Source organism: Scophthalmus maximus, chromosome 15 (genome assembly GCF_022379125.1).
Source record: "Scophthalmus maximus strain ysfricsl-2021 chromosome 15, ASM2237912v1, whole genome shotgun sequence".
NCBI lineage: Eukaryota > Metazoa > Chordata > Actinopteri > Pleuronectiformes > Scophthalmidae > Scophthalmus > Scophthalmus maximus.
In genome coordinates, this window is record NC_061529.1 from 14,696,024 (window position 1) to 14,719,495 (window position 23,472).

General features: G+C 48.6%; 1 protein-coding gene across 8 annotated transcripts in view; it reads right to left on the bottom strand.

Moving 5' to 3' along the window:
* tiam2a (TIAM Rac1 associated GEF 2a) overlaps positions 1–23,472 on the bottom strand; it is an 85,902-nt gene that overhangs the window by 22,413 nt on the left and 40,017 nt on the right. For 4 of the 8 annotated variants that reach the window (XM_047337688.1, XM_047337687.1, XM_035609508.2 and 1 more), the window contains exons 2-14: positions 23,349–23,443; positions 21,304–22,481; positions 17,675–18,128; positions 16,986–17,158; positions 15,700–15,924; positions 12,270–12,455; positions 11,859–12,002; positions 7,634–7,690; positions 3,494–3,670; positions 2,503–2,607; positions 2,325–2,403; positions 2,082–2,171; positions 1,761–1,979 (exon numbers count right to left, since the gene is read on the bottom strand). In XM_047337688.1, coding sequence (XP_047193644.1) covers positions 1,761–1,979; positions 2,082–2,171; positions 2,325–2,403; positions 2,503–2,607; positions 3,494–3,670; positions 7,634–7,690; positions 11,859–12,002; positions 12,270–12,455; positions 15,700–15,924; positions 16,986–17,158; positions 17,675–18,128; positions 21,304–22,481; positions 23,349–23,415 — 3,154 coding nt within the window. In that variant the 5' untranslated portion in view covers positions 23,416–23,443. Of the gene's footprint in view, positions 1–1,760; positions 1,980–2,081; positions 2,172–2,324; positions 2,404–2,502; positions 2,608–3,493; positions 3,671–7,633; positions 7,691–11,858; positions 12,003–12,269; positions 12,456–15,699; positions 15,925–16,985; positions 17,159–17,674; positions 18,129–20,749; positions 20,891–21,303; positions 22,486–23,348; positions 23,444–23,472 lie in introns of those variants that run through there. The other 4 variants (XM_047337692.1, XM_047337691.1, XM_047337690.1 and 1 more) reach the window with 2 other exon arrangements.

Below are 23,472 nucleotides of genomic sequence, written 5' to 3' on the forward strand. Positions count from 1 at the left end.
CGATGACATTGAGACATTAACTGGGTGTTTATAAAAACATTTTCCTGATTTCGGCCGATTCTGGTCGACTCCAAGGTCCCGAGGACAAACTCTCCAGCAGTTGGCTCGTGATGAGACTTTATTCATGACTGTAGCCCGGGAGGCAGGCCAATGTGACAGCGGGGAAACTTCTGGACCCCCCGTGGAGCCGAGCTTCTCCTAATGGAGCTGGCAATATCCCAGTCGACCAACTGTCTGACTGCTGGAGCAGAGTAACTGAAGATATTCAGTCATTTGAATTTGATCCCCTTTGTCTTGCACAGTTGCATCAGGCTGAAAAAATACATATGCCAGACAGCTTCCTTCGAGGAATATCACCATGAAATTGTTTTTTCTGTCGTTTGTGTCAGACAAGTGTTAATTCCCCACTGTCGGCACTCGCTACCCGGGCCTCCTTATCAAGCCTGCCTGGGATAATACGCCCTCTAGAGACGGAGAAGAAAACTGCAGGGACTTTGATTACACCACTTACAATAATGAGGCCTGCAAGTCATTAATCCCTTTTGTGTACAATTATGGTTGCGGTGGGGGGAACGCACTAATGAATTAGTATCATTGAGACGACACTTTCTCCATAACAGACTTTTATTTTGGCTGTTTTCTATGTAAACAATGAGGAGTCATGAAATGTTTGCCTGCACCACAGCTTTCGTCACGTTTGGCATATGTCATCCAAAAAGCAAATTCATTAACAGGTGATGCATTTGGGGAAAAGTGCAAATCGGCAAGCCATAATGTTAACACCGTCCTGTTCAACGGAAAAATAAACATACATCGAATCAAATGGTCATAAAAAAAAATGAAAATTGCCACCGTCGGCTCCTTCTGCAATCAGCCGACCACTTCAATTTGAGAGTGTCATTTTTCTTTCGCTCTGTGGAATGTCCCTTACCTATAGAGCTTGGACAGAAACAAATGCTCCTCCACCAGCCGGCTATCAGCTGTGCCTGTCTCCGGCGACACGGGCGACCGTGCTGTTCAGATCCAACACCTCGCATCCACCCGAAAAACTGAGCCAAGCCGACAGAACACGCTAATACATTCATCAACGATAATGAGCCCTCTGCGGTCGAAGCCCCTCCCGGCCTTCTCTCTCCCTCTTCACAGCTGTGCTTTCATCTGAAGCTTTTTCTCCCGCCCTTAACTTTTGACCATGACGCGACATGGCGTCTCATTTGAGGAAGTAGAGATCTTGACGGGAACGGATGCGTGGCGGGTTGTCGCGTGGTTGATGTGACAAATGAACCAGTCTCTCTCAGCAAATTACTGCCAACTTCTTTTCGGTTAACATGAACACCGCCTCTTAGAAAACAAAATACTACAGCGAGCACAACAGGTCGGAAAAAACTGGAGCGGTGAACCTCTGAGCGGGCTGTTTCCAGGCTGAACGACATGATTCACAGAGAAAGACGAAAACCAGTGCCAAGTCACGTACTCAGAAGTGAGACCGCTGCTCCTTAGGGGCGTCACAGTAGCTGAAAAATCTCTCTCTGTTTTTAAGTCTCATTCATACTCTTCCCTGTCACACAAAAGGGAAGCAAACCAACTGAAACCAACAGGTTTCAATGTCGACTTCCCTTTCAGTGTCGTTTCCATTCAGTAAAAATCTATTCTTGACTGTAGCCCTTGATACAACAGCAGTCCCACCAATGAGCCGAACTACAAGCTCGTGGCTGCTCTGAGGTCTTGTGTGTGGTTTCATGTCGTTTGGATGTGAGCACCTGAGGAGGACTTGGCTCGGTGGTGCTTGCTGCGAACTTCCAGGTCTAGTTTCGCGGGAGGGGCCGGGTGGTTGGACGCCGCGTTCGGCGGCAGGGGCCCGTCCCGCCTCAGGCTCAGGTGCAGGGTTTGTTCGGCAAACAGCGTCTGGATCAGCGCCAGGTCCAGACCCGACACACACCGGCCGTTCAGAGTCAGGATCTCATCACCTGGCCGCAGACCTGGCGACACAAGCATGCATTTCAGGAAAAAACGTGGATCGCACGTGACGATGTTGTTTTTGATTTCAGGACCATATTTGTCATTTTTGAGTAGGTGGGCACCTTCATTGAAGGCCAGTCCATCAGGAAGCACCTCACTGACAAAGATGCGGCTGTTCCTTTGGCTGTCGATGTGTCCTGTCACCGCGAAACCTGCGAGGAGGGAGAGAAACAGACGGGAGACATACAAATGGCGAGGGGAAGTTAGATTGACGGAGGGATTACATGAAGGATCATATGGTGTAAAAATATTAAATAAATTGCTGACACAAAATCAATCCATGTCTGAGGCCGACTGAGACTCACCAAAGTCTCCGGAGCCGCTCGGCCTGCTCATGTGCAGTGTAAACACATTAACGGGGAAAACCTCCAACTGACCATTGGCCTACAGGGTGATAGCAAACAAATCAATACCGACATTAGATAAAGTTTAGATAATGAGGAGAACTCCGCCTCCTCGTGTGACCGGGCACATCGTCCTCACCACATCGCCGACGAGCTCTCCGGGCGCCACGCATCGAACCTCTGCGTCCTGCCCCGCTCGCCTGTGCAGTCGGACGCAGTGCCAAGCAGGGTCCAGCTGTTTCACCTGTTTACACAAGAGCCCTTAATGTTCAGCGGCCTGTGCGCACAGAATCCCCCCCCCCCCCCCCCCCCCCCCCACATACATTTCATGCACCGACGCCTCGGCCGACAGCTGCCGCATGGCCAAAGCGTGAATTATTCACAGACTTCACACACAAAAAAAGCTTGGCTAAAGGGACTGTGTGTGTGTGTGTGTGTGTGTGTGTGTGTGTGTGTGTGTGTGTGTGTCCATCTGCAGTCGGGACTGTGTGAAAACAGACACTGCACTACACACACCTGGTGTCGCTGTACATTCCTAGAACATTAATTTTTATAGTCGGGTCTCATCTTACAAAAATAACTATGGTCAGAGATCCTTTTTTTTCATTTGTACACAATCATCCGGAATGACGTGCCCGCTCGCACTAGAGCAACAACTTCTGTTACACACTATGAACATTGGTATAAACATCATTTATTCGGAAGGTCAAACTTGCAATTGGCTGTAACGTGCTGCTCTTCCGTCCTCTGTCCTCTTCTCTCTAGCGTATTTTGTTTTGTTTTACTGACTCACTGTCTCCACTTTTTACTCTCTATTGTAATGTGATTTAGCGTATATGTATTTGCAGTTACTGAAATTAAACTGAATATTTTTTTATCACTCGTATCCCCGCTGGGGGAAAATTAATGTAAAAAAGTTTCAAACTGCTTTGCTCCGTTGTCTCATACTAATAAAAATGAAATGAAATTGTAGGACTATCGGGGAAAAAATAAATTAGACAACTTAAACTTTATGACATCACTGCTTTTGTTTGGCTTTTTTTTTTTTTTTTTGCTTTATCTGTCAGGAATATTGTTTTCTCAGTCTGGTGACATGTTGTCATTCCTCTGAAAGCGGCAGCAGACCGAACCTTGCAGGCTGCAGACAGGAGGTCGGCGGTCGTCTGGTCTCTCCTGACGGGAACTTGGACTGCGAGGCCGTCTGGCATGTAGACACACGTGAGCACGTCTGCGGCGGAGCTGATGCTGTCCCACGCACCGCCCTCGGGGGGCGACATGGAGTAGATACTGGTCAGCACGTCCAGCCTCTGTATGGGCGGAGGAGAACAGGGAGGTAAGAAGGGAGGTATTAAAAAAGGAGGTATGTGGAGCAGCGATAGATTGGGGGAGAGTAAATAGAAAAAAAGGTGGAGGAGGAGATAAACAGAGAGGGAGGAAGTGAATGAGAGAGAGAGAGAGAGACAGAGGCGGAAGAGTTTCTGTAACAGCACACAAATCAATACAGTTCCATTAGTCTAAATGCTTGGCTGTGGATCAAGCATCAAAGCAAAGATGTCATACAATTAGCCTCTCGGAAATTCATTTGACAACATAGACGGCAGTTGCCGCACATAATAATCATTGTAATGACCGTGTACACAAGAGGACTGGCAAAGGTCTAGACGTCCAGATGAGGACCCCCCCCCCCCCCCCCCCCCCCCCGTGGGCGCGCGTCTCCGGGACTTATTCGATTTGGAAAAGCCACAAGCACAATTTGGACTTTCGGTGCTGCATGGGGGCAATTTATTTCAGAATCAGTCAGACAGAAGGTAACTATTTGTTGGTGGGCATTAACGGCGAGGTTCGAGCTGGGCCTCACAGGCGGCCATTTGGTGGGTTTTTGGTTGCGACTCTGTGTCTCTGGAGGGAAAAAGCGCCACCGCTGCGCTTGTGGGACTGTGGGGAGAAGCCACAGTGCTGCAGGAGACCACAATTATCGAGAGCCTAGATCTTGAGGACAGGCTCAATCACAGCAAATGTACTGAAACTCAAAAAAGAAAAGAAAAGAAAAAGCCAGCCATTCATCACTTCTGAGAGAGACAAACTTATAGGAATAATTGCCTTAGTGAATCGGTCCGGGGACAAGGCAATGCATGATGGGATCATAAAAGTGGAGTGTGGTCTGTTTGTCTGAGGCTTTTTGGTCTGACGTGCATTTGTATGCATAGCTTTAGAGTTTTAGAAGCTGAATGTTTGCTCTTGGTGAATCCCCCTTCCTGACAAAAAGCCAGAAGAGACGAGCTCATGTGCCTCTGATTCACAGCATCCCTTCGCTCCACGCACAGAAACCTGCACACAAGTAGCTGCGTTCGCTCGGCCAAAAAATAACATTTTGAAAACGCACAAACATGTGCGTCACTTTCCATCTTAACCGCCCCCCTCGACTAGTCTACGTCAGGAGCCAGCGCTGAAATAAAGGCCACCAATGTTCTTACCAAAATGTTTTCCCTAACCTGTTGGTGATGGAGAAGGGGGAAACAAGGTGCCACTTCAACAACACCGACCTCTGCCCACGTCTTAAGGGACGGGAGGTCATGCTTAACAAACAGAGGATGAAAAAAAAGAGGGCGTCATGGCAACTGGTTGCATAACCGCCCCTGTTTGTGTCCCAGCGATATGGCGTGACCGGAAAACTAAGATTTGGTCGCCTGCGCTGACCTGACCAGTGCGGCTGACTAACACTGTACACTCATTCATGGTCCGACGGGGCTGTAGCGGGCCGGACGGCTGCCTGGTCAACCTTCCGTGAAGCACTGCCAAGAGTGAAGTCCAGGCACGCGCTGGACTTCAACAAGTGCTCTGTGTGGCGAGCGCGTGTCCCTCCTATTTACGTTCCCTTTCGGACGAATGATTCAAACCGGTGCCTCGGTTTTTCCCTCTCAAGTGAGGAAAATGATTTTTTTCCGAGCGTGCCGACCTCCACCCTGCAGCATCTAAAGATGGAATATGGAGTTACGGACGGTTTTGTGACCGCTGCACAAACATACACCCTTTCTGTTCCGCTTAGCAACTGAGTAACACAAATATTACGGCACTGCCGCAAACAGATACATGGACGATGAAGAGGAAGCAGAAGTTTTTTTAGCCATTTTCCCTCTGTTACATCTATTATAAGACTATTACTGTTGACCCGATCTTCCTCTTTCCACTGCTGTGACACACGTCTCTTTACACAGGGGTGGAGATCACGGGCCAATTTCTACAACCCTCCTCTGAAACACACTCAACAAGTGCAAAGCATTATTTCACTTTAAATATGTGGATTGCTGCTGCATTACCAGTAGGTGAAAAAAAATGAATCACAATAAATGAAGGAGCCAGTGGATGGAGGATTTGAAAAACCAAGCCCTACAGTGTGACCTCTATTTTTCGCCCCCACACAGGCCCGGGCAGCGGCTTCAGTTGCATCTCACACACACACGTTTATTTCTCTTTGCTTTGTGCAACACTCACGCCCTACAGCGACAGCGTTGGCACATCCCCGGCCGGCTGGACTCGCTGGCAGGCGAAAGATCTTGTACGATGCGCAAAGAACATCAAGGACAGCCGTGCGCCATGCAACGACTACAAAGCGCGGGCGCGCACACGCCCTTCACTTGACTTCGCTCCAAAAGGATTAGCGGGAGATGACTGCTTATTAAGAGTAATTCACGGGATTTGAGACCCATGAAGTGCATCAAGATAGAAATGAAGAAATGTGTGTGTCGGCGAAAAAAATCAATAGAGCCGCGCTAAGCCCCCCCCCCCCCCAACCACCACCACTTCCCACCTCGAAGAATCTTAATCCCCACTTAATCAAAATGGCTGTTTTCCACGTTCACATCAAAATCTAAGAGAGATCCGAAAAACATTCAACTGAAGAGACGCGGCTACATCTGAAAGCAGAATTAAAGCTTTGACCCAATGAAGGCCATTATTGTTTCCCAGACCACTTCCTGTGCCTGAGTCCATTTCCAAAGCCTCACTGAGGGCAGCTTCAACACTCGCCACATTCACCACAGCCTCACACGATGAATCATTGCATCCTGTGGAACAGTGATCTTCATAGCACCCGTCCTGCTCGGTCTAAATGTGTCCATTATGCTCGTGTGTCAGCACCAGGCCTCATCTGTTCCTCCAGCCAACGCGTTGATGGGTTTTTATTTTTAGTGACAATCGGCAAATTGTACTTATTAAACATGTGTGATAGATGCTTTCCAGCTTCCTTTGCGCGGACGACAGAACTCAGGCTCGGCTCCATTGCTTATTACGTGACTCGCTCAAAAGACACATAAGCAAGACAAAATCAACAAAATCCTTCTGCATTAAAGGAGAGGTTTGATATTTTCAGGACATATTCTCATCCACTTTCTTGCCAAGAGTTAAGTGAGAAGATTAATACCACCACCCTCCTTAGCTTTTCATAAAGATTGGAGGCAGGAAAAAGGGCTGGCCTGGCGTTAATACAAAAAGCTTAGTGTAAAAGGAAACATTGTTTTAGCAAAGGTTATGTGCTGGGCTTGTGGACTGTGGCGGCAGTGACCTCCTCCACCTTGTCCTCGCTGTGCCGGGGACAGAAATCTTCCAGACACATCCCGATAAAAAAAATGGGGAAATTGTTGTTTTCACTCTTTCACTTTTTGTACGGACTAAACAAACAGGAGTGAGCATGTTAACCAGCGAGCCTCAGAGTTGCTCGTGGGCAAATGATGTCACCTTTGGAAACACCAGGGCTGTTTTTGACCTGATTCTAGTCTCTATGCTCGGAGCTCACAGAAATGCTTCGCGCTTCCTTGACGCAGGCATGTAAACACCGAATAAACTGCAAACGCTGCAGTGTCTCAATGTCTGGCCGCTCAGATGGCCAGACTTCTCCCTCGAGTCACCCTCCATTAACTTGACTGTGGTGCGAACTGGACCCGTGCGTCCACAGCCCAGTTTAACACTGTCCCACTTGCTCAGATACGCCGTCTTGGTCATCTCGCCGACACCTGCACGTCTACATGAGAGGAATCTCTGCTTTGACCCCCCGGACAGAGACATTTCACACAGCCCGCTATCAGAGTCGTGGGAGACAGCTGGGGTCCGAGCAGCAGCTGACCCGCTTCAGCCACGGCTGCGTCACGCTGAAACTGATCTTTTCAGCACATGAAACGGCGGCCGAGGATGGAGGAGGCAGATGGCAGTGGAATTTCTGAAAGAAATCCTCACACCACAACGGCTGGACAAAGTTACTGAGCACTGTGACTCACCTCGGTGCTGCGGGGAGGCAGGGCGTACGTTTGACCTCCGGCGTCACCCTCGAAGAGCTGAAATCAAGGAACAAACAGTCAGAGGGGCAGACAGTGGGGCACCGCGCTGAGCGACTCACGGGCAAATTAAGCGGCCGGCAACTCCGGCAACACGGTGTCTCACACACACACACACACACACACAGTGTGATTATGGAGTTCGTTAAAAGCTGCGTGCGGCGACTGCAGCGCTTTGATGCCCGCTCCACGCGAAGGGTCTGTTGCCTTTGTAGGCGCAGCAGTGGAAGTGTGTGGGTGTGTGTGTAGATGGGGGAGTATGTGGACACTGAGTGGAAACTGTGCGGCAGGGAGATGAAAGAGTAGAAGAAATCCAGTTACGGATGAGAAGAGGACACTTGTGGAGATCGTTCACTCCTCCGCCCGTCCCGGCCCATCCTCCTCGCCCCGGCTTGTTGATCGGAAGGCGCGCTGGGTCTGGCTAAGCCTCCAGAGTGCGGAGGCGACTCCGCGGCCTCAGAGGGCTTTAACGGCCCTATAGCACAGGGAACCATCCATTATGTGAGGGTGTAGCTGCAGTCCTCACTCACAAACCGGCTGCAGTTATCAGGTTCTGCTGAGGCGGTTTGTCACTGGGCAGGAGAGACGCGAGGGGCGGCGTGGCTGCAGACAGAAATAGGGCATTTTGTTTTCTAAAAACGGCTCTGACACCAGCTCAGAGGTGTTGATGTTTTGCTGGGAAACTAAGTTGGAGCTGAATTTCCTATTCTTATGATCTGCAGACTTCTGAAATGTGTTGTACGGAAAAGGGACTCTTGCTGGATCTATCCCTTCTTCTAAAGATCGGGATTACTCTGGTCCAAAAACAAGCCCAAGCAAATGCATTTTCTTCACAATCAGAAAAAACTCCGGCTCCTGTTATGGTAGTGGGAACTCTCATCTGACCTGCGATCAGCAAGACTATATAGAAGCTCCCCCCTCCCCTACACGAACACATGGCAAAGTGGCTGTAAACAGTGCCGCTGCACCGTAAACGGGACTAATTTTAGAAAGCTTCGCAAACTCTCCCACAAATCCTCAAGACCTTTCTGGCCTACTTCCCACAGGCTTGCCGGCCAGCCCCTTACTGTATACAGAGCGCTGCTAAGACGGATGGGAGATGAGAAAACGGAGTTGGGGGGGGGGGGGGGGGGGGGGAGGATACTTGGGGGGGCCGCGACTTCGGAGCAAGGATGTCAAGCGCAGCGTCGCAGTGGTAAGTGGGATTTGGGCTTAGTCAACACAGATGAGTCAGTATGGAAACTGTGGGAGAGAGAGACCGCCGGGTAACGCTCTGATGTTTATGCTTTGAGAACCGGGGGGTTTGAGAAAGAGGCTGAGGGGGTAAAAAGAAAAAGACATATAGTCTGAGAGAAACTGGTGGAGAGAGTGAGATGGAACTGAAGGTTTAAGAGATTAAATAAGCAGCGGGGGGAAAAAGAAGCCAAAACGTAGTGGATTTGAGGGTTTTTTTCCATGAAAGGGGGATGAATCGCGAGCACAAGGGAGGGAGAGCGCGAGGATACCTTGGAAATCTTGGAGAAGAGCACGGTCTGAGAATCTGAGGAGGCAGCAACAGATTAAGTGCACGGACGAGAGTTTGGCTCCCGAGACGGCCTCGCCGTCCAAATGCCTCTCCGGCGAACACGTGTCCAGTCGGCACCACAATGCGAGAACAGCCAAGGAGCTGATGATGTCATCCAAAACGGCTTTTGTTGAATTACCCCAACAGAGAACAGCAGAAGAGAGAAACTAACAACCGCAGTTATCTAGTCTCGCTCGTGGAGAAAGACAAAAGGCGAAATACACAAAAACAACAGATGTCCAAACTCACTTCACAGCCATCAGCTGTTACTTATCAGCCTCTGTGTGAAGAGGATCACACCAGAGAGCCAGTGAAGAGCTCTTGTAAGAAAAGGAAGAGTAAGAGACCTGGGGGAGAAAGAAAATAAAGGGATGCTCTTTAATATTTAGCGTCTTTACACCAACCATCTGCTGATGACTGCAGGGCTGCAGGAAAGAGTGGAGGATGCCATCTACCACATATGGCTTTTAATAATTCATGTGTGCACTGCAGCGCCACCATGGCCTTCTGCACTGTGAAATGTAACTGGGCCTCATTAGGCCGGCCGGCTGGAGTTCCCCGGAATAACAACACAACACAACACAACACACACACACACACACACACACACACACACACACACACACACACACACACACACACACACACACACACACACACACACACACACACACACACACACACACACACACACACACACACACACACACACACACACACACACACACACACACACCAAGGCGTAGCTGGTAGCCGACAGACGTGCACAAATGCACAAACATAAATATCACAGAGAGCAGGTGGTGGCAGGGATGAGCCAGATAAGAGCGAGCGAAACAGGACAGGGAACATTTTGTGAGCAGTCAAGAGTCGGGGGGGGGGAGCATGACTGGCTCTTAACAACGAGACCCCGTGCTGACATCACGGCATATATAAAAAAAAAAAAACTTAAGGCTGGACCATTAATGAAAACCACACGCCTCCCCCTTCCCGTGGTTCTCGGAGCTCCATAAAAGATTTGCGTTTCCTGTGGCAATCCTTAAAATAGACCACCGGGAGTAAAGTGCTCTCCGGGGCCGTACCTTTGGGGTACCGAGTGGTGGATTTACGTATCAATGAATAAATAGCCCACACGAGTCTAATTACTAACCTGGGAGGATTTTGAGCACCCCCCCCCCCCTCCTCTACATCTGGGTAAAGAATGCTCCCCTGTGCTTACGGTTGACGGGAGGTTTGCACTCCAACTTGCCGGGAAGCAGGGGGGTGGGTGGGGGAGCTTGTGGGTTCCTAATTGGTAAACTCTCCTTTGGGGGCCGACGTGTGCTGGAAGCGCTGACTCTCCTGCGTTCATCGGTGTCAGCGCAGGCACCGTAAATGTGAGTGAGCGATAAGGTAACGTGATTACCTCCGCCGCAGAAGTCGTGCGTTTTCTGTTGTGTTTGTTTTGTCAGCAGGAGTACGCCAAAGAACTATAAAAGAAAAACGGATTTCCAGGAAACATGTTACAAGGACGGGACGTGGGCCAAGAGAGATCCCATTAAATCTTGGTGCAGATGCGGACAAAGGCGCGAATCAAGGAATTATTCATCACTTTCTTTTTTTCAAACAGTGGGAGAGGAGTTTTTTTGACATTTTATCCAAATCCTCAGGGAATGAATGAATGAATGAATGAATGAATCGTGAAGAGGAAATAAATGGTGCAGCTTGATTGAACTTAAGATGACTGTTGGGCCTGGGGTGGAGATATGTGCTCTCCTGAGCGCCATCCTAGTTTTAGGTTGTTTCACATTAAGTATCGAGACAGTTTTTCTCAGCATTATGTACCACGAGACTGTGCACGCTCGCTTTCACGCACTCACACTAGACCTTAATGGGGTTTGCATGCCGTCTTATGAATCCTGCATGCTCCTGTTGTGTGCGTGTCCCCTACTGCTGAATGAGGACGGGTGATCCTGCATTAGGAATCCACTAATCCAGACCACCTGAAGAGTTTCATCACTCTGGGATTCGCATGAGATTAGTTAGTGTCATCTCAAGGTCTAAGTGCTGCAGTCAAGGCTTTCGACGCCGAACAAAAACATGAGAAAAATGTGCGTAGTTCGTTATGTAATCTTTCATCTCATTGCCGTATCTCTTTTTTGTCCTGTGATTGAAGCGATTGCTCAGGGGCCCGCTGCAAGTCACATATTCTTCTACCTGTCTTTTTTTTTTTCCCCGAACACAAAATGACACAGAGCTAGATCACAGTAATCTCTGTGACAAGACAACAGCAGCACAGTGCAGCAGCATCTTGAACCCGACTGACGCGCCGTGTAGTGCACAATTTTATCCTCAGGCGAGACATCTGTGGTGAGTTTGACTACAAAGGAAAACACTGATAGCGATGCATTTTTTTTTACTGCGGCGTTTTACATAAATGCATAGAAGACTTTCTAAAGCGTTTGAAGTTATTAAATGTGAATAGGTTAATATATATAAACAGTTGTAAGATAGAAGTACTGAATTCTTCTCTACATCCCTCGCACTGCCCACATGAGAATGGTAATTAATAACCTAGGTGTATTGTATTGTATTTTTACAAATAGTCCCTGTGCTGAGTAGTACCTGTGATGCAGACGGCCTCTTGTCACGCCCCCTCTTCGTGAGGTTGTCGAGGCCTTTGAGCGAAGAGAAAAGGCCCCTCTTGCGCTGTCTGTAAGTCAGGGACAGCGAGCGCCTCCGGAGAGTGGCCTCGTCTCTGGAACAGATCTGAACAGATTACACAACAATCAGGCCTGTAATCGTTTAGCTCAGCGAAAAAATGTCATCTAATCAGGCCATCTTAATTGAGTTTATTTTTACCCCCCAGTAATGCATAACGGGACTGTTATCAGGATGCTTTTTTTTTAGTTTGGGAATGATTAAAGGGATTCCAAGGTTACTGTTGGACATCGGGTAAATTGAAACTGAAGTATCACAAACAAGGATTCAGTTCTCCTTTCCCGTTCCCAGTGCCCGTCCTGGGTTTTTCCTCACCAGTGCGTGGAAGGATGAGACGGAGAAGATCCCCAGGCGCCCCAGGGTGGTTTTGGTGGGACGGCTGGCGATCGCTAGCAGGCTCTTCGGGTTGGGCAGCTCTCCGCCCTGCAGACTGGCCAGGTAACAGCGCATCCTGAAGAGATCCATGTTGAACCTCTCCAGATTCTGCTCCCACTGCTGGATCTGGAGGAGGGAAGGAAGAATATTCGTTTTGGCAGAGGGTTTGTTTGGGTGGTGGCCCGAGCAAAGAGAATTGAGGGGAGGTAATGGCTTGGAGAGTGGGGGGGGGGGGGAGTCAAAGAGGGAGATCTAGGGTCAGTTGAGTGCTTTCCATCGAGCGGCAATTGCTTGCAGATGTCGGCGGAGGGCGAGCGCATAAATTGGTGGAGGTTTGATAGTAAGGGGTGACTGCGTATCGAGCAGAGGAGCGAGTGTGTGCGCGCAGTAAATCCAAATGCCCGCTTTTATGTAGGTCTAAAGGGGATTGTGATGTTTCGCAGACCACCCGTTAAACCGCCACCCCACACACAAACATGGAGCGGACACACACACACACTTTACAGTTGCTTTCCCACCATTCCTGTTTGCACTATGTACGCTATGAGAAAGTGCTCATTTTGTTGGCTGGAGACTCGTTTTAATGAGAACACTCAAGTTAAACAACCCTCCATAACAACTGACTTTAATGGGTCTCGTCTGCACTCCGAGTTCATTTACAATAACACACACGCACCCTATTGCGTCGTCCCATTAGGTCCCATTCGCATTAATGGCATTCTTTAGGCTCAGGAACAAACCGAGGAGGGGTCGGGAGGGTGGTGGTTTTTTTAAGGAACCTCGGACATAGACAAATTCAAACGTGTTAAACAAAAGAATTTGAACAGGGATCACCCTATGTTATGTGCTGAACCCATGGAAGTGGATGTAGCCGCGCAGGTGGCCTCGCTTAACAAGTCTCGAGTCGGTGACATTGAGCCATCATTCCCATGCCAGAGACCATGAGACCAGCGGCTTGGAGTCCACATGCCTCAGTTAAAAAAATGACCTTGCATTCTGGCATGCCGTTTATTCACATCATTGCGGAATGAGCTATTAATGGCAGCCACTTCATCTCGAACTTTACCTCGAGGAAATGAGTACGGTTCAAATCTGAGTGACATTGGTTCCTCCAAGGACATGGACGTTTTTGAGAGTTCTGTCTTTTGGTAAAACTTTTGCCCAGCTCCTCAATGCTGACACAAACATACACACACACACAAACATATACACACACACACACTTATTAGTCTGGTAAGTTATAAGAGATTTTACTGAGTCAGTCTGCAAACTTGATGACTCTTTTCTACTTGTGTCTTTTTTGTTAACAACCAAAACGAGGGTTCATCTTATTTGTAATATGAAACACGGAGATGATGATATTTCACGGAGACATGGTTGACGTTGGCGACCGTGTTCTCATCACTTAATGGGTACGGTGGCAAATGTGTATTTCCTTTCCCAGGAGTGATGTGATCACATCAAATACGCAAAGCACATTTTTGTCCTGCTATATTTGGCTCATTATTTATATATATATATATATATATATATCATATATCCACAGACATAGTGTGAAGTCTGAACAAGTCTGAACAAGGATTTAATTCCAATGAGTACTTTGAAGATGACTTTGGGTTGAGGAGGGAGGGAGGGAGGGAGGTATTACAAAGTACATCAGATAAGCTCCTTCCTCAAAAGCAAAGACAAATTTAGGTGAGTTGCTGCTTATGAAAAAAAGCTCAAGTCTATGTATAACTACCACACAAGATCTGGGTGTGTTTGTCAACAGTCGAGACATCTGCACTTTCATTCAAAGACGTGCAAAAAATAGTCCTTAGCAGAAAATTAAACTCGACGGTTCACGCCGGGGTGTACCGATGGCGAAACAGTGAGGCCAATGAGCTTCATCCATTGCTTCACCAGTCTAGTGGGTTTGAACCGGCGCCGTCAGGACAATCGTCCGACGTCAGTGAAAAGCGAGGCGTGTTTGGGCCCATCTGGCCTGCGTGCACCACTTATTTACACCCATTTCGGAACCATTAAGCTCAGCAGAAATGAGCCTTTTTTCTTTAAACAGATCCTCATCTTCTTTCTTATTTCCCCTCTTCAACATCTGCTCCCTGCTCTCCGTAAAAGCCCTAATGCATAATAAGTCTTTCAATGCAACTTGATCGCGTGTGTGTGTGTGTGTGTGTGTGTGTGTGTGTGTGTGTGTGTGTGTGTGTGTGTGAATGTTGTGTGTATGCGAGGAGGTGAAGGCAGACTTCAAAAGAGGTCAGCTGGCACTGATTTCAGTAGACATGGGTGGGGGTGGGCGGGGACATCAAAGTAGTGCCCTCTCGGCACTAGACAACCCCGCCGAAACCTTAAATCTATCATCAGCCTCCGGGCGCCCGTACCAGAGTCTTGTCCCATACCCCTCTGACCCTATCATTGACTCCAGCCCCGTCTGTCTCCTCGTCTACACCGAGCTGGCACGCTGGCTAAATGGAAACAGATCCCAGCACACGCAGTCAGTGGCATCTCCATTGCTCACCGCTGCAGTGAGCTGTCCAACTTCTGTCTTGCTCGTTCTTCGTTCTTGTCACATCGTCTTATAAAGACAGCAATCCATTTTGCTTTTCGAGCACATACGTCGGGGGGGGGGGGGGGGGGGGGGCTGCTGGCGAAAATGTGGACCCTTGCTGCTAGGAAGTATACATTTGCTTCAAGAGACTCTTAAAAGACTCTGACCACCTGAGTTGCAGGTATAGAATAAGCAGCAGGATTGTCTCACATTCCACAACCAAGCATTTGTTTCTTGCAAAAGTATTTGTGTTCTTGCGAAGCTATAGGTCATGGATATTTTATGCCCATCTGTAAACTGCCGCATGTAGGCTACGGCACGGCGCCGGGTGCTCGGGATTGTCCCCCAGGCTGCGAGCGGGAGGAGGAGAGAGGATAACGCTCGTCGAGAGCCCATTACCTGAAACATCTGGAATCCCAATCTGATGCTCGGGGAAGGGAGCTGCTCCCCCGGGGCCCCTCGCGATTGCGTTTGGGGACCGATGCATTTAGGCCACCTCACCCACCCACAGACAAAAAGAAAGCGCCGGCGCGTCGCCGCAGTCGCAAAGATCGGGAAAATTAAGTGGGGCACGTCATGTGGTCGCCGCGTGTATCGTGCAGAATAATAACGCACTGGAGTCTAACCCAAAACTGAGCGTGACAAGAGAGTAAGTTATACAGCGGATGTATCAACACTGAGAAATAATAGGGCAGATCTACTGTGAAGGGGGTGGCGATGAAACATATGCAACAAGGGCCTGCAATATTCTCAGTGATGCTGATATAAGTTCCAGTAAATTCAACGGATGCCTCAGTAGTAAGATCACTGTGACCGCCTCACCTGGTTCTCAATGGCTTTGCGGTTCTTTGGGTCGTTGACCACCGTCAGCTGCAGCTCGGCCATCTTCTTCATCTTGCCGTCCATGTCGATCTTCTGCAGCAGGCCTCGGACCTGGCTCCGCAGCAGGCGCACCGTGTCCTCCTTCCCCTGGCGCTTGGCCAGCAGCGAGGCGCTGGCAGAGTGGATGGCCGTCACCCAGTTCTCCAGGTCGGTCTGGTTGCTGGCCTGGAAGGGCGGAGAGACGGGGAGTTAGAGTTGATGAAGCAGGAAGGCGGCCAATAATCCCAGTTGCAGGATCAGGCGCCCTATAAATCTCCTCGGATTGCCAATGCACTGCTATTGTGTTACTCTGTCATTTATCCCCATTACATAATTGGGTGGTAACTTGGGCTTTGCTGGGTCAATACAAGGAAACTTGATTAACAGCGCTGCCATGAGAAACCACAGGTTATGAACTGTTGCTGAAATCAAACACTCATTTTCCCTTCTTCACAAGCCATTTCACGATTGCCCCTCAGTCTTTATAAGGTGATTCATTTGGAAGCAGAACATTTGTTGTGAAGCCCCCGTTGGAATGAGGATGACTCACGTTCAACAGGCCATGTGAGTGGAAACAAAAGGATTAAACACGGGCCGATCTCTATGTCACGAAAGGTGATTTTCTCCATTCTCGCCTCTGGGGCCACGTCGGTTCCACTGTGACGCTGCGACACAGTGCGGTCGGGAGGAGGACACATGGAAGGAGCCAAGGCTCTGCATGAATTTGGTTCCGATATGTAGGTCAGAAAGTTCAACGGGCGAAGGGGACGTGCTCTCTGAACAACTTTGGTGAGAAGTTTGGTCTATTTTAAATCTATGAGGTCCATCACAGGCCGGAAAATAGTCATTTCATCCGAAGGAAGGGAGCTAAAATTGTCTCTGGTATGACTCAACCACAACCATGTACTGCAACTGTGCGCTGTGTGAACATGCTGTATAAACAAATACATATATATCTATTTGTTCATTTTTTATGTCTCATGTTGCCACATACATTTTACGTTTATTAATGCAGTTTTAATGTCAATAACATGAAACAAAATTCCCATCTGGTTCACCAAATCCACCTTAACCCTAACATGATTCACAATCAACCAGCTGACGAGGCTTTAGCTTGTGCCACTGCGTCGGCCTGACAGAGATACATGCCCCAAAATATTTCTATGATTAAACTTTTCCATTTATCTGCAAAGGGAATTCAGAAAGATGTTGTATATTGAGAACCGCATCGGTTGATGTGTTTTTACCTGGAAGAGGTAAACGTCTCCGTATGAGTTGCTAAGGCAGAAGACGTTCTCTTTTTTGGGATGCTCGGGAACAGACTGGACGATGCTGTCCTCGGCCAAGAGAGCGTAGCGAGGCGACAGCTCGTGCTCCGGAGAGCCTTTACCGTAAGTCTCGTAGAACAGCAGCGTACATCCTGCAAAAGCAAAGTTAAGATTATTCTAGCTTGTTAAGAGTTTGGGTGTTTTACAACTGTCAATGTTTTGCAGACAAAATGTCCGCATAAGATCCAAGAAATTAAATTCAGCAGGTCTGGGACATTTGCAGCAGCATTGAAACATAAAAGGATATAAGTTTATATTCAAAAAGGCCACTTGGAATCCAAAAAGTGATAAGGCGGTGGTACCTTTTTTTTTTTTTTTGGCAATACTTCACACAAGCAGTATGTGGATACACACACATTTAGTGGCCTGGATTTTATCAATTTCACCAGAATTCCCTGAGAGCTTTTAAGGTAAGAGGGAAGGACAAAGACGCAAAGTGTGATGGCATGGCCAAGGACACAACTGCTGTTACAAGGAAAAGCCCTGAGAGCAAACTATTGATAAATATATTTTTCGCATAAAAAGCACAATCTACCTCAATTTCAAGAGTGATGAAAAACTGTTTCTGCTCTCTTGCACACCTCATCCATCCCCAGATCCAAGCTCACCTTTCAGGGTCACCCAGTACTGCTTCCACTTGCGGCGGTTCACCAGCTCCAGCTTCCTGTCCTTGTGCAGCGTCACCAGGGGTTTAAAAGAGAGCCAGCCGGCCCGTCGGACCACCCCCTGCTCCTTCTCAAACAGCAGGTCCAGCTCCTCCAGAGAGCCCTCTGCCGACTCGCTGCTGCTCTCCCCCTCTTCGGTGCCGGTGGACGGGTCTCTCCTCTCGCCTCCACCCCCTCCTCCCTGTCCCGTGCCCATGTCCAACTCCCTCATGAAGTTCTCATAAATGTTCTGGCGGAGGGCGTCGCTGGTTGTTTGGGGAATGGCTCCCGAAGACTGGGCCCTGGACGCTCCCGGGAACCAGAGGACGCTAGAGACCTGGGAGGGGGAGCTGGTGTCCGCAGTCAGGCCGTCGACTCCACTGTCAAAGGCGTCGCTCAAGTCCTTGTACCTGGATTCCTGTTGAGGCGCAAAAGGTGGAAGAAAGTTTTGATGAGTGTGAGGGGTATGGATGAGACTGTCATTACAGTTAACAGTTGCATTGGACGAGTTTGGAAATTTCTAACTTATTTCAGAGATTCATTGTTCCTGTCTACATTTATCCAAAACAAACCAAGCCTGCCTGTATATATACAGCAAGCACTATGAGCTTAGACTGGGAAACCTTTCAATTAGCCCTGGGGCACTGCAAAATTGCAGGCGAAAACTTTTTTGGGGGGGAGGGGGGGGGGGGGGGGGGGGGGGGCACTCAAACCTATACTTCAAAGTTTGCATTACAAGTCTCCAAATCTTTCGAAAGACTGTGAAAGTGGGACAATTTCCTGTGATGGCACCTGGGAGGATGGAACCCTCCCGGCTCAGACAATTTCACGTCATTTGCTGTCCGCCTCGGCTTCCCAATTCCCCAAATGAACACTTGATGGAACTCCACTCGTTCGTGCCTGACGACAGCCTACCCACACTTCAGTAGATTGCAGCAATCGACTTTGCCCCCTGGCAACAACGGTGGAGTGCTCTCACCATGTACACACACAGCATGTGCTGGCCAGTTTTGTTAGTTCCCTCGTCTCACTCAGCTCTGTCCATGTCTTCTCCATCCCTATCCTCGTTTTTTGCAATGTCTACTCCTATTTGATTATTTTCTTTCCTTAAATCGTGTAACCAAGCACAGCAGAGATCCTGTTCGGCTAGAAGGCAGCACTGAACCCTCACTTAACGGCCGCCTTTGTTTGACGTTCATGTACAACTGCCGCCACAGTACTGGTAAACTACAGCTGTAGGAAAGTGTGCACTGTGCACAGAGCGGGTTTTTGTCTGCTCTCCTTCAGCAGACACAGTCCAAATGTGTCCACCCTCTCCCTCACCCTCCTCCAGCTGCCTTCCATTACAAGCAGGTTCTCGGTCTTTGGCATCAGGGTCACAGCGTGACCTTTAAGCCCACAGCAGAGCCCTGGAGCCCAAGTGGTGGGGAACCAGAGCTGGAGGTGCTCCTGATTTTTGGTTGACCCGCTGAGAGGAGGCGACGTGTCCAGCCCTTGGAGAACTGTGGCATGGAGGTTTTGGCAAAATGGACCCCGAAAGGAAAGAGGAAATTTAGTCTGGAGACAAGCCTCAAAAGAGGCCATATGTTAGGCTTTTTTTGTTGTAATTATAGACCCAACATTCGCATTAACAGCTGTTTCTGCAATTTAGCAGCAACATTGGGATTTCGGCATCAAACTGCCAACTTCATTAGAAAGCAGTGCCAATTTTAACTCTGGTTTCACTTCCATTTCCATCACGTATTTGCTACATATAGCACCTTTAGGAACCCCCACTTAAATGTGAACTTGTTTCAGGCCTTGTCATTGACTTTGAAAGAGAATCCCAAAATGATTATTTTATATATTTACTTGAGTAAATTAAAAGCTTTAAACCGTCTTGAGGAGTTGTGCAGGCAACAGCACCCGATCAACTTTAGGACTGGATTAGGAAACAGACTCAAGTAAATGTGTGGGTACTTGACTGCCCCCAAACTGGTTTAAATGTCCGCACATGGCCATAGATAAGCCTGGCATTATGGCCAGCAGGAGATTTAGTGGCAGACATTACTAATGTAAAGTGAAAGCTGTCCAACACCCAAAATGACTGCCGTCCGTCTTCTGCGGTGTCCGTCCCTGCACCGCTCAGGTGACAAGTGTCAAGGCAAAGTATCTGGTACATTTCTCTCTGCGACATCTGCTATTAGAGTACAAGGAGAAGCTCACAAATCATTACAAGAATGAACAAGTACAGTATGAGTACAATCATTGTTCTATTCCGTCCTTTGGTTTGTTGACGGACCCAACTGACTTAACACCAATCCTTATTAGCAGATTTACTCTGTAAAGACGGCGAGGGGAGTCCAGAAAATCTGCGCCACACAACAGCCGTAAGTCATTCGTTAACATTAGAGGAGGGATGGGGTTAAATCTCCAGCTCGGATTTAGTTTCTCTCTAACAGAGCCTCTCAGGGGCTTAGAGCTATTCTCTTGCCGGTGCCTAAACAGTGTTCTTGAAACTTTTACAAGGCAAAGCTAAACGAATTAATGCTTTCAACTGCTTTCAAGCCTGAGAGATAAGAGGAGGACACAAGTTCAGGCTCAGTTTAAACAAATTTTTCATGTCAAATTAAAGCTGTTGAGACTAACTTGGTCAGACGACAAAAATCACATGGTAAAAACGCCGGCAGACAAGCTGTGGTTATTTCCAACCTCTCCTCTGACCCCTGTCTGTGAGTATCACAAGTATCATTTCACTACTGGGAAAACAAACGTATGGTGTATATCAGCTGCCTGATATGTCTCGTATGTTAGTTTTTTACTGTAGCGGTCTGTTCTATTTCAAAATTTGAATGCACTTCAATCAGCCATAAACTGTTAAACTGAAACCATCATAACCCTGCAAATCTTGGGCTGACTACAAAGGCTAAAAATCTGATTCTAGCATTCCGTTAGGCCAACACTAATCCAACTACAAACAAAACACTGACATGTGTCGAGTACTGCACGTACAACTATTCAAACGCCATCAGTGCGCAGTAATACTTTAGATGTACCCACCCAGATACAGTCCGCGTGACATCTGACTTCTCGTCCTTGGAGGCTCAATAATGTCTTACTCTCCTCCTTGTTCCGTCTTCGTGAAAAACAACGAGACCCGGCTTGCTTTGCCTTAACAAATTTCATTTTGTGCCACCCCACTGTGCCCTGTCCTCAGACAGCTGGTGTTGTGGTGCTGAGGACCACGGGACGGTGGTTGGTTACTGGCCATGCCAGGACAACCGCTGTGGCTCGAGAAAAAAAAAACCTTGCCAGACAGAAGACTGCGTTTCTAATAAGCTGTTACTCTAAGGCTGGGGATGAAAGAACTTCAGACGAACTCCACAAATAAAAAAGACAATAAATGTAACTACTGTGAGCCTAAACTATGAGGACTATAAATTAGAGGGTGACTACGAACAGCATATCTATGTGACCTAATGTTTTACACACCGTGTAGATATGATTCCTGGATGAACCCTGTGAGTGATAAAGGAGTGTAAAGTCTCAAGCACCAAAGCACAACATTCAAATCAATGTGAATTCCGAAAAAATACCCTCTTCGCTAGTCTTACCTGAGACTTCCTCTTCTTGCGGCTGAGGCTGCCGGTCCAGTCACTTAAGCGTCTGATGCGGTTTTTGATGGAGTCTTTCTTGTGGGCGCCAAAATCTGGCACACCCTGCTCCTGGTGCTGTTCCTGGTCAGGGTACTGGTCCAGGTCCTCACCCATGGTGTGGGCTTTGGGCCTGCGACAGGGCAGGGTGTATGATGAGTACTGCCGGCCCTCGAGGCATTCTTCCTCCAAGGGCACGTCAAGGACAGACGCAAAGGAGGCTCGGTGTGGCCTCTGGCCTCGTGGAGGCTCCTGTAACTGGGAGGACAGGTCCCTGGCTGTGGGAAAGGTGGCGGCCATTGAGGAGTCCCGGTAGAGGTCCGTGATGGACACAGGGGGAGATTGCTCAGTGAATGAGTCAAGCTGGAGGATGGGGGAGTGAACTAGAGTCCTGCTTGCAGAGCAGGGTTGGTCCTGCTCACACAGCTCTGTGCCGGGCCCCCAGGGGGAGTCGTACCATGAGCCATCAGAGCTCAGAGAGCTGCCTTTGCTGGTCCTGGCCGTGGAGGAGGTAGAGGCCGGCGGGGGACCACTGCTGTGGCCGTCCAGGCCACTTCCACTGGAACCAGGCAGACTGGGAGTGGAGGCAGACTCCAGGTTGGGAGAGAACTTGAGGAGTTGTACAGGGCCAGAGGCCTCTTGCAGAAGGAGGGGACTTCCTGAGGAGTTGGTGAACTCGACCCTGAGACTACCATCCTTCTTGATCACCACCCGAGGGCTGCTCTGTTCTTCCAAAACCTTCTGTTCGTCACCGTGTCCATCCTGGGTGTTCCCGCTAAGCTCAGCCCCATACGGATTATCTTCGTACTCATCTGACAAGTGACGCTTTCGCATACCGCATCCAGGGGCACGATGCCAGCGATGCTCACTTGGGCTGCCCCTCAATCCCTTGGAGACATAGTCATAGTGCCGAGCGGAGTAAGGCAGTCGGCTTTTGGGAGGGGACAAACAGCCACGGCCAACACACCTGGCCTTGTACCCTGAGCCCACTGGGGCACTTTTCCACCATGTGTGCGGAGACAGAGCATCATCTTTGGCTGAGCGGAGCTTCAGTGAATATGGCTTGGGTTTCCCAGGGAAGACGGAGCTGGTGCCTTTCGGCCCCTGGATGCTGTACTGGCTCTCTGAATTTCCCATCTCTGTCTGGAAAAGAATATAGGAAACAAAAACCGTGTCACTGAAATTATGCTGGAAAATTCATGGTTACTCACACATAAGGCAGTATAATATGAAGGCATTGTATGACATAATGCCAGGTCATCAGAGACATAAAATTAACGCATTACTCATAGACAATAATGGTTATACTCCCATAAAACCACACACACACACAGCGTTTCATTTGCAGTGGCTGTTTCTAGAGTGAAACCGCAGTAGGTCTAACATATTCCTTATGCCTTTCAAAGAGAAAGGATGTAAGTACTCCTGTCACATCTGGTCATCAACCTGTTTGGTCCGTCACCCTCTCATTTTACTACATACTCCATGTCTTTCTCTTGAACAGTCGAGTCAGATGAACAGGCTGCCACGGTTATTATGTGTGACAAAGCTCGGGACACTGAAAAATCACTTCCAGACAGTCCACAACACTCTTACATTAGGAGACGGAGAGCCGTGACCGGACAGACATTTCGGTGCATGGTTGATGCTATAGCACATTAACTTGTGTGAAGGGATTACATAATAGGTGCAGGTAAATGGCTTCTACAGTGTCCAAGTCTTTAAATTAGCACACCAAGTAGATTAGGAACTGAAACAAAGCTGTCCTCGGCAGGTGGAAGGGAAATAGTTACAGCTCGGCTACACACCGGGAATAAAGTCGTTACCAAACAATGACCATTTTAAACAGGACCAATATGTTAGAAGACAACGTAACACCTATATGATGGAAGGAGAGCTGACAGACTTAAATGTGTGTATCAGGGACAGATTTTAAAGGTGTGGTTCGATATAACCAAGCGTAATAACAGTGATAACCCAGATATGGAGGCAGCCCTGGCACTCACCTGTCTGAAAGTCCCGTCTCAGATTGGAGCTCCTGTGCGCGGTTCTCTCCGCCTCATTGCTCAACATGAACTCATCCCTCCGTCGTCTGGCTCATCTGAAACACACAGAGAGGGGCGGACTTTA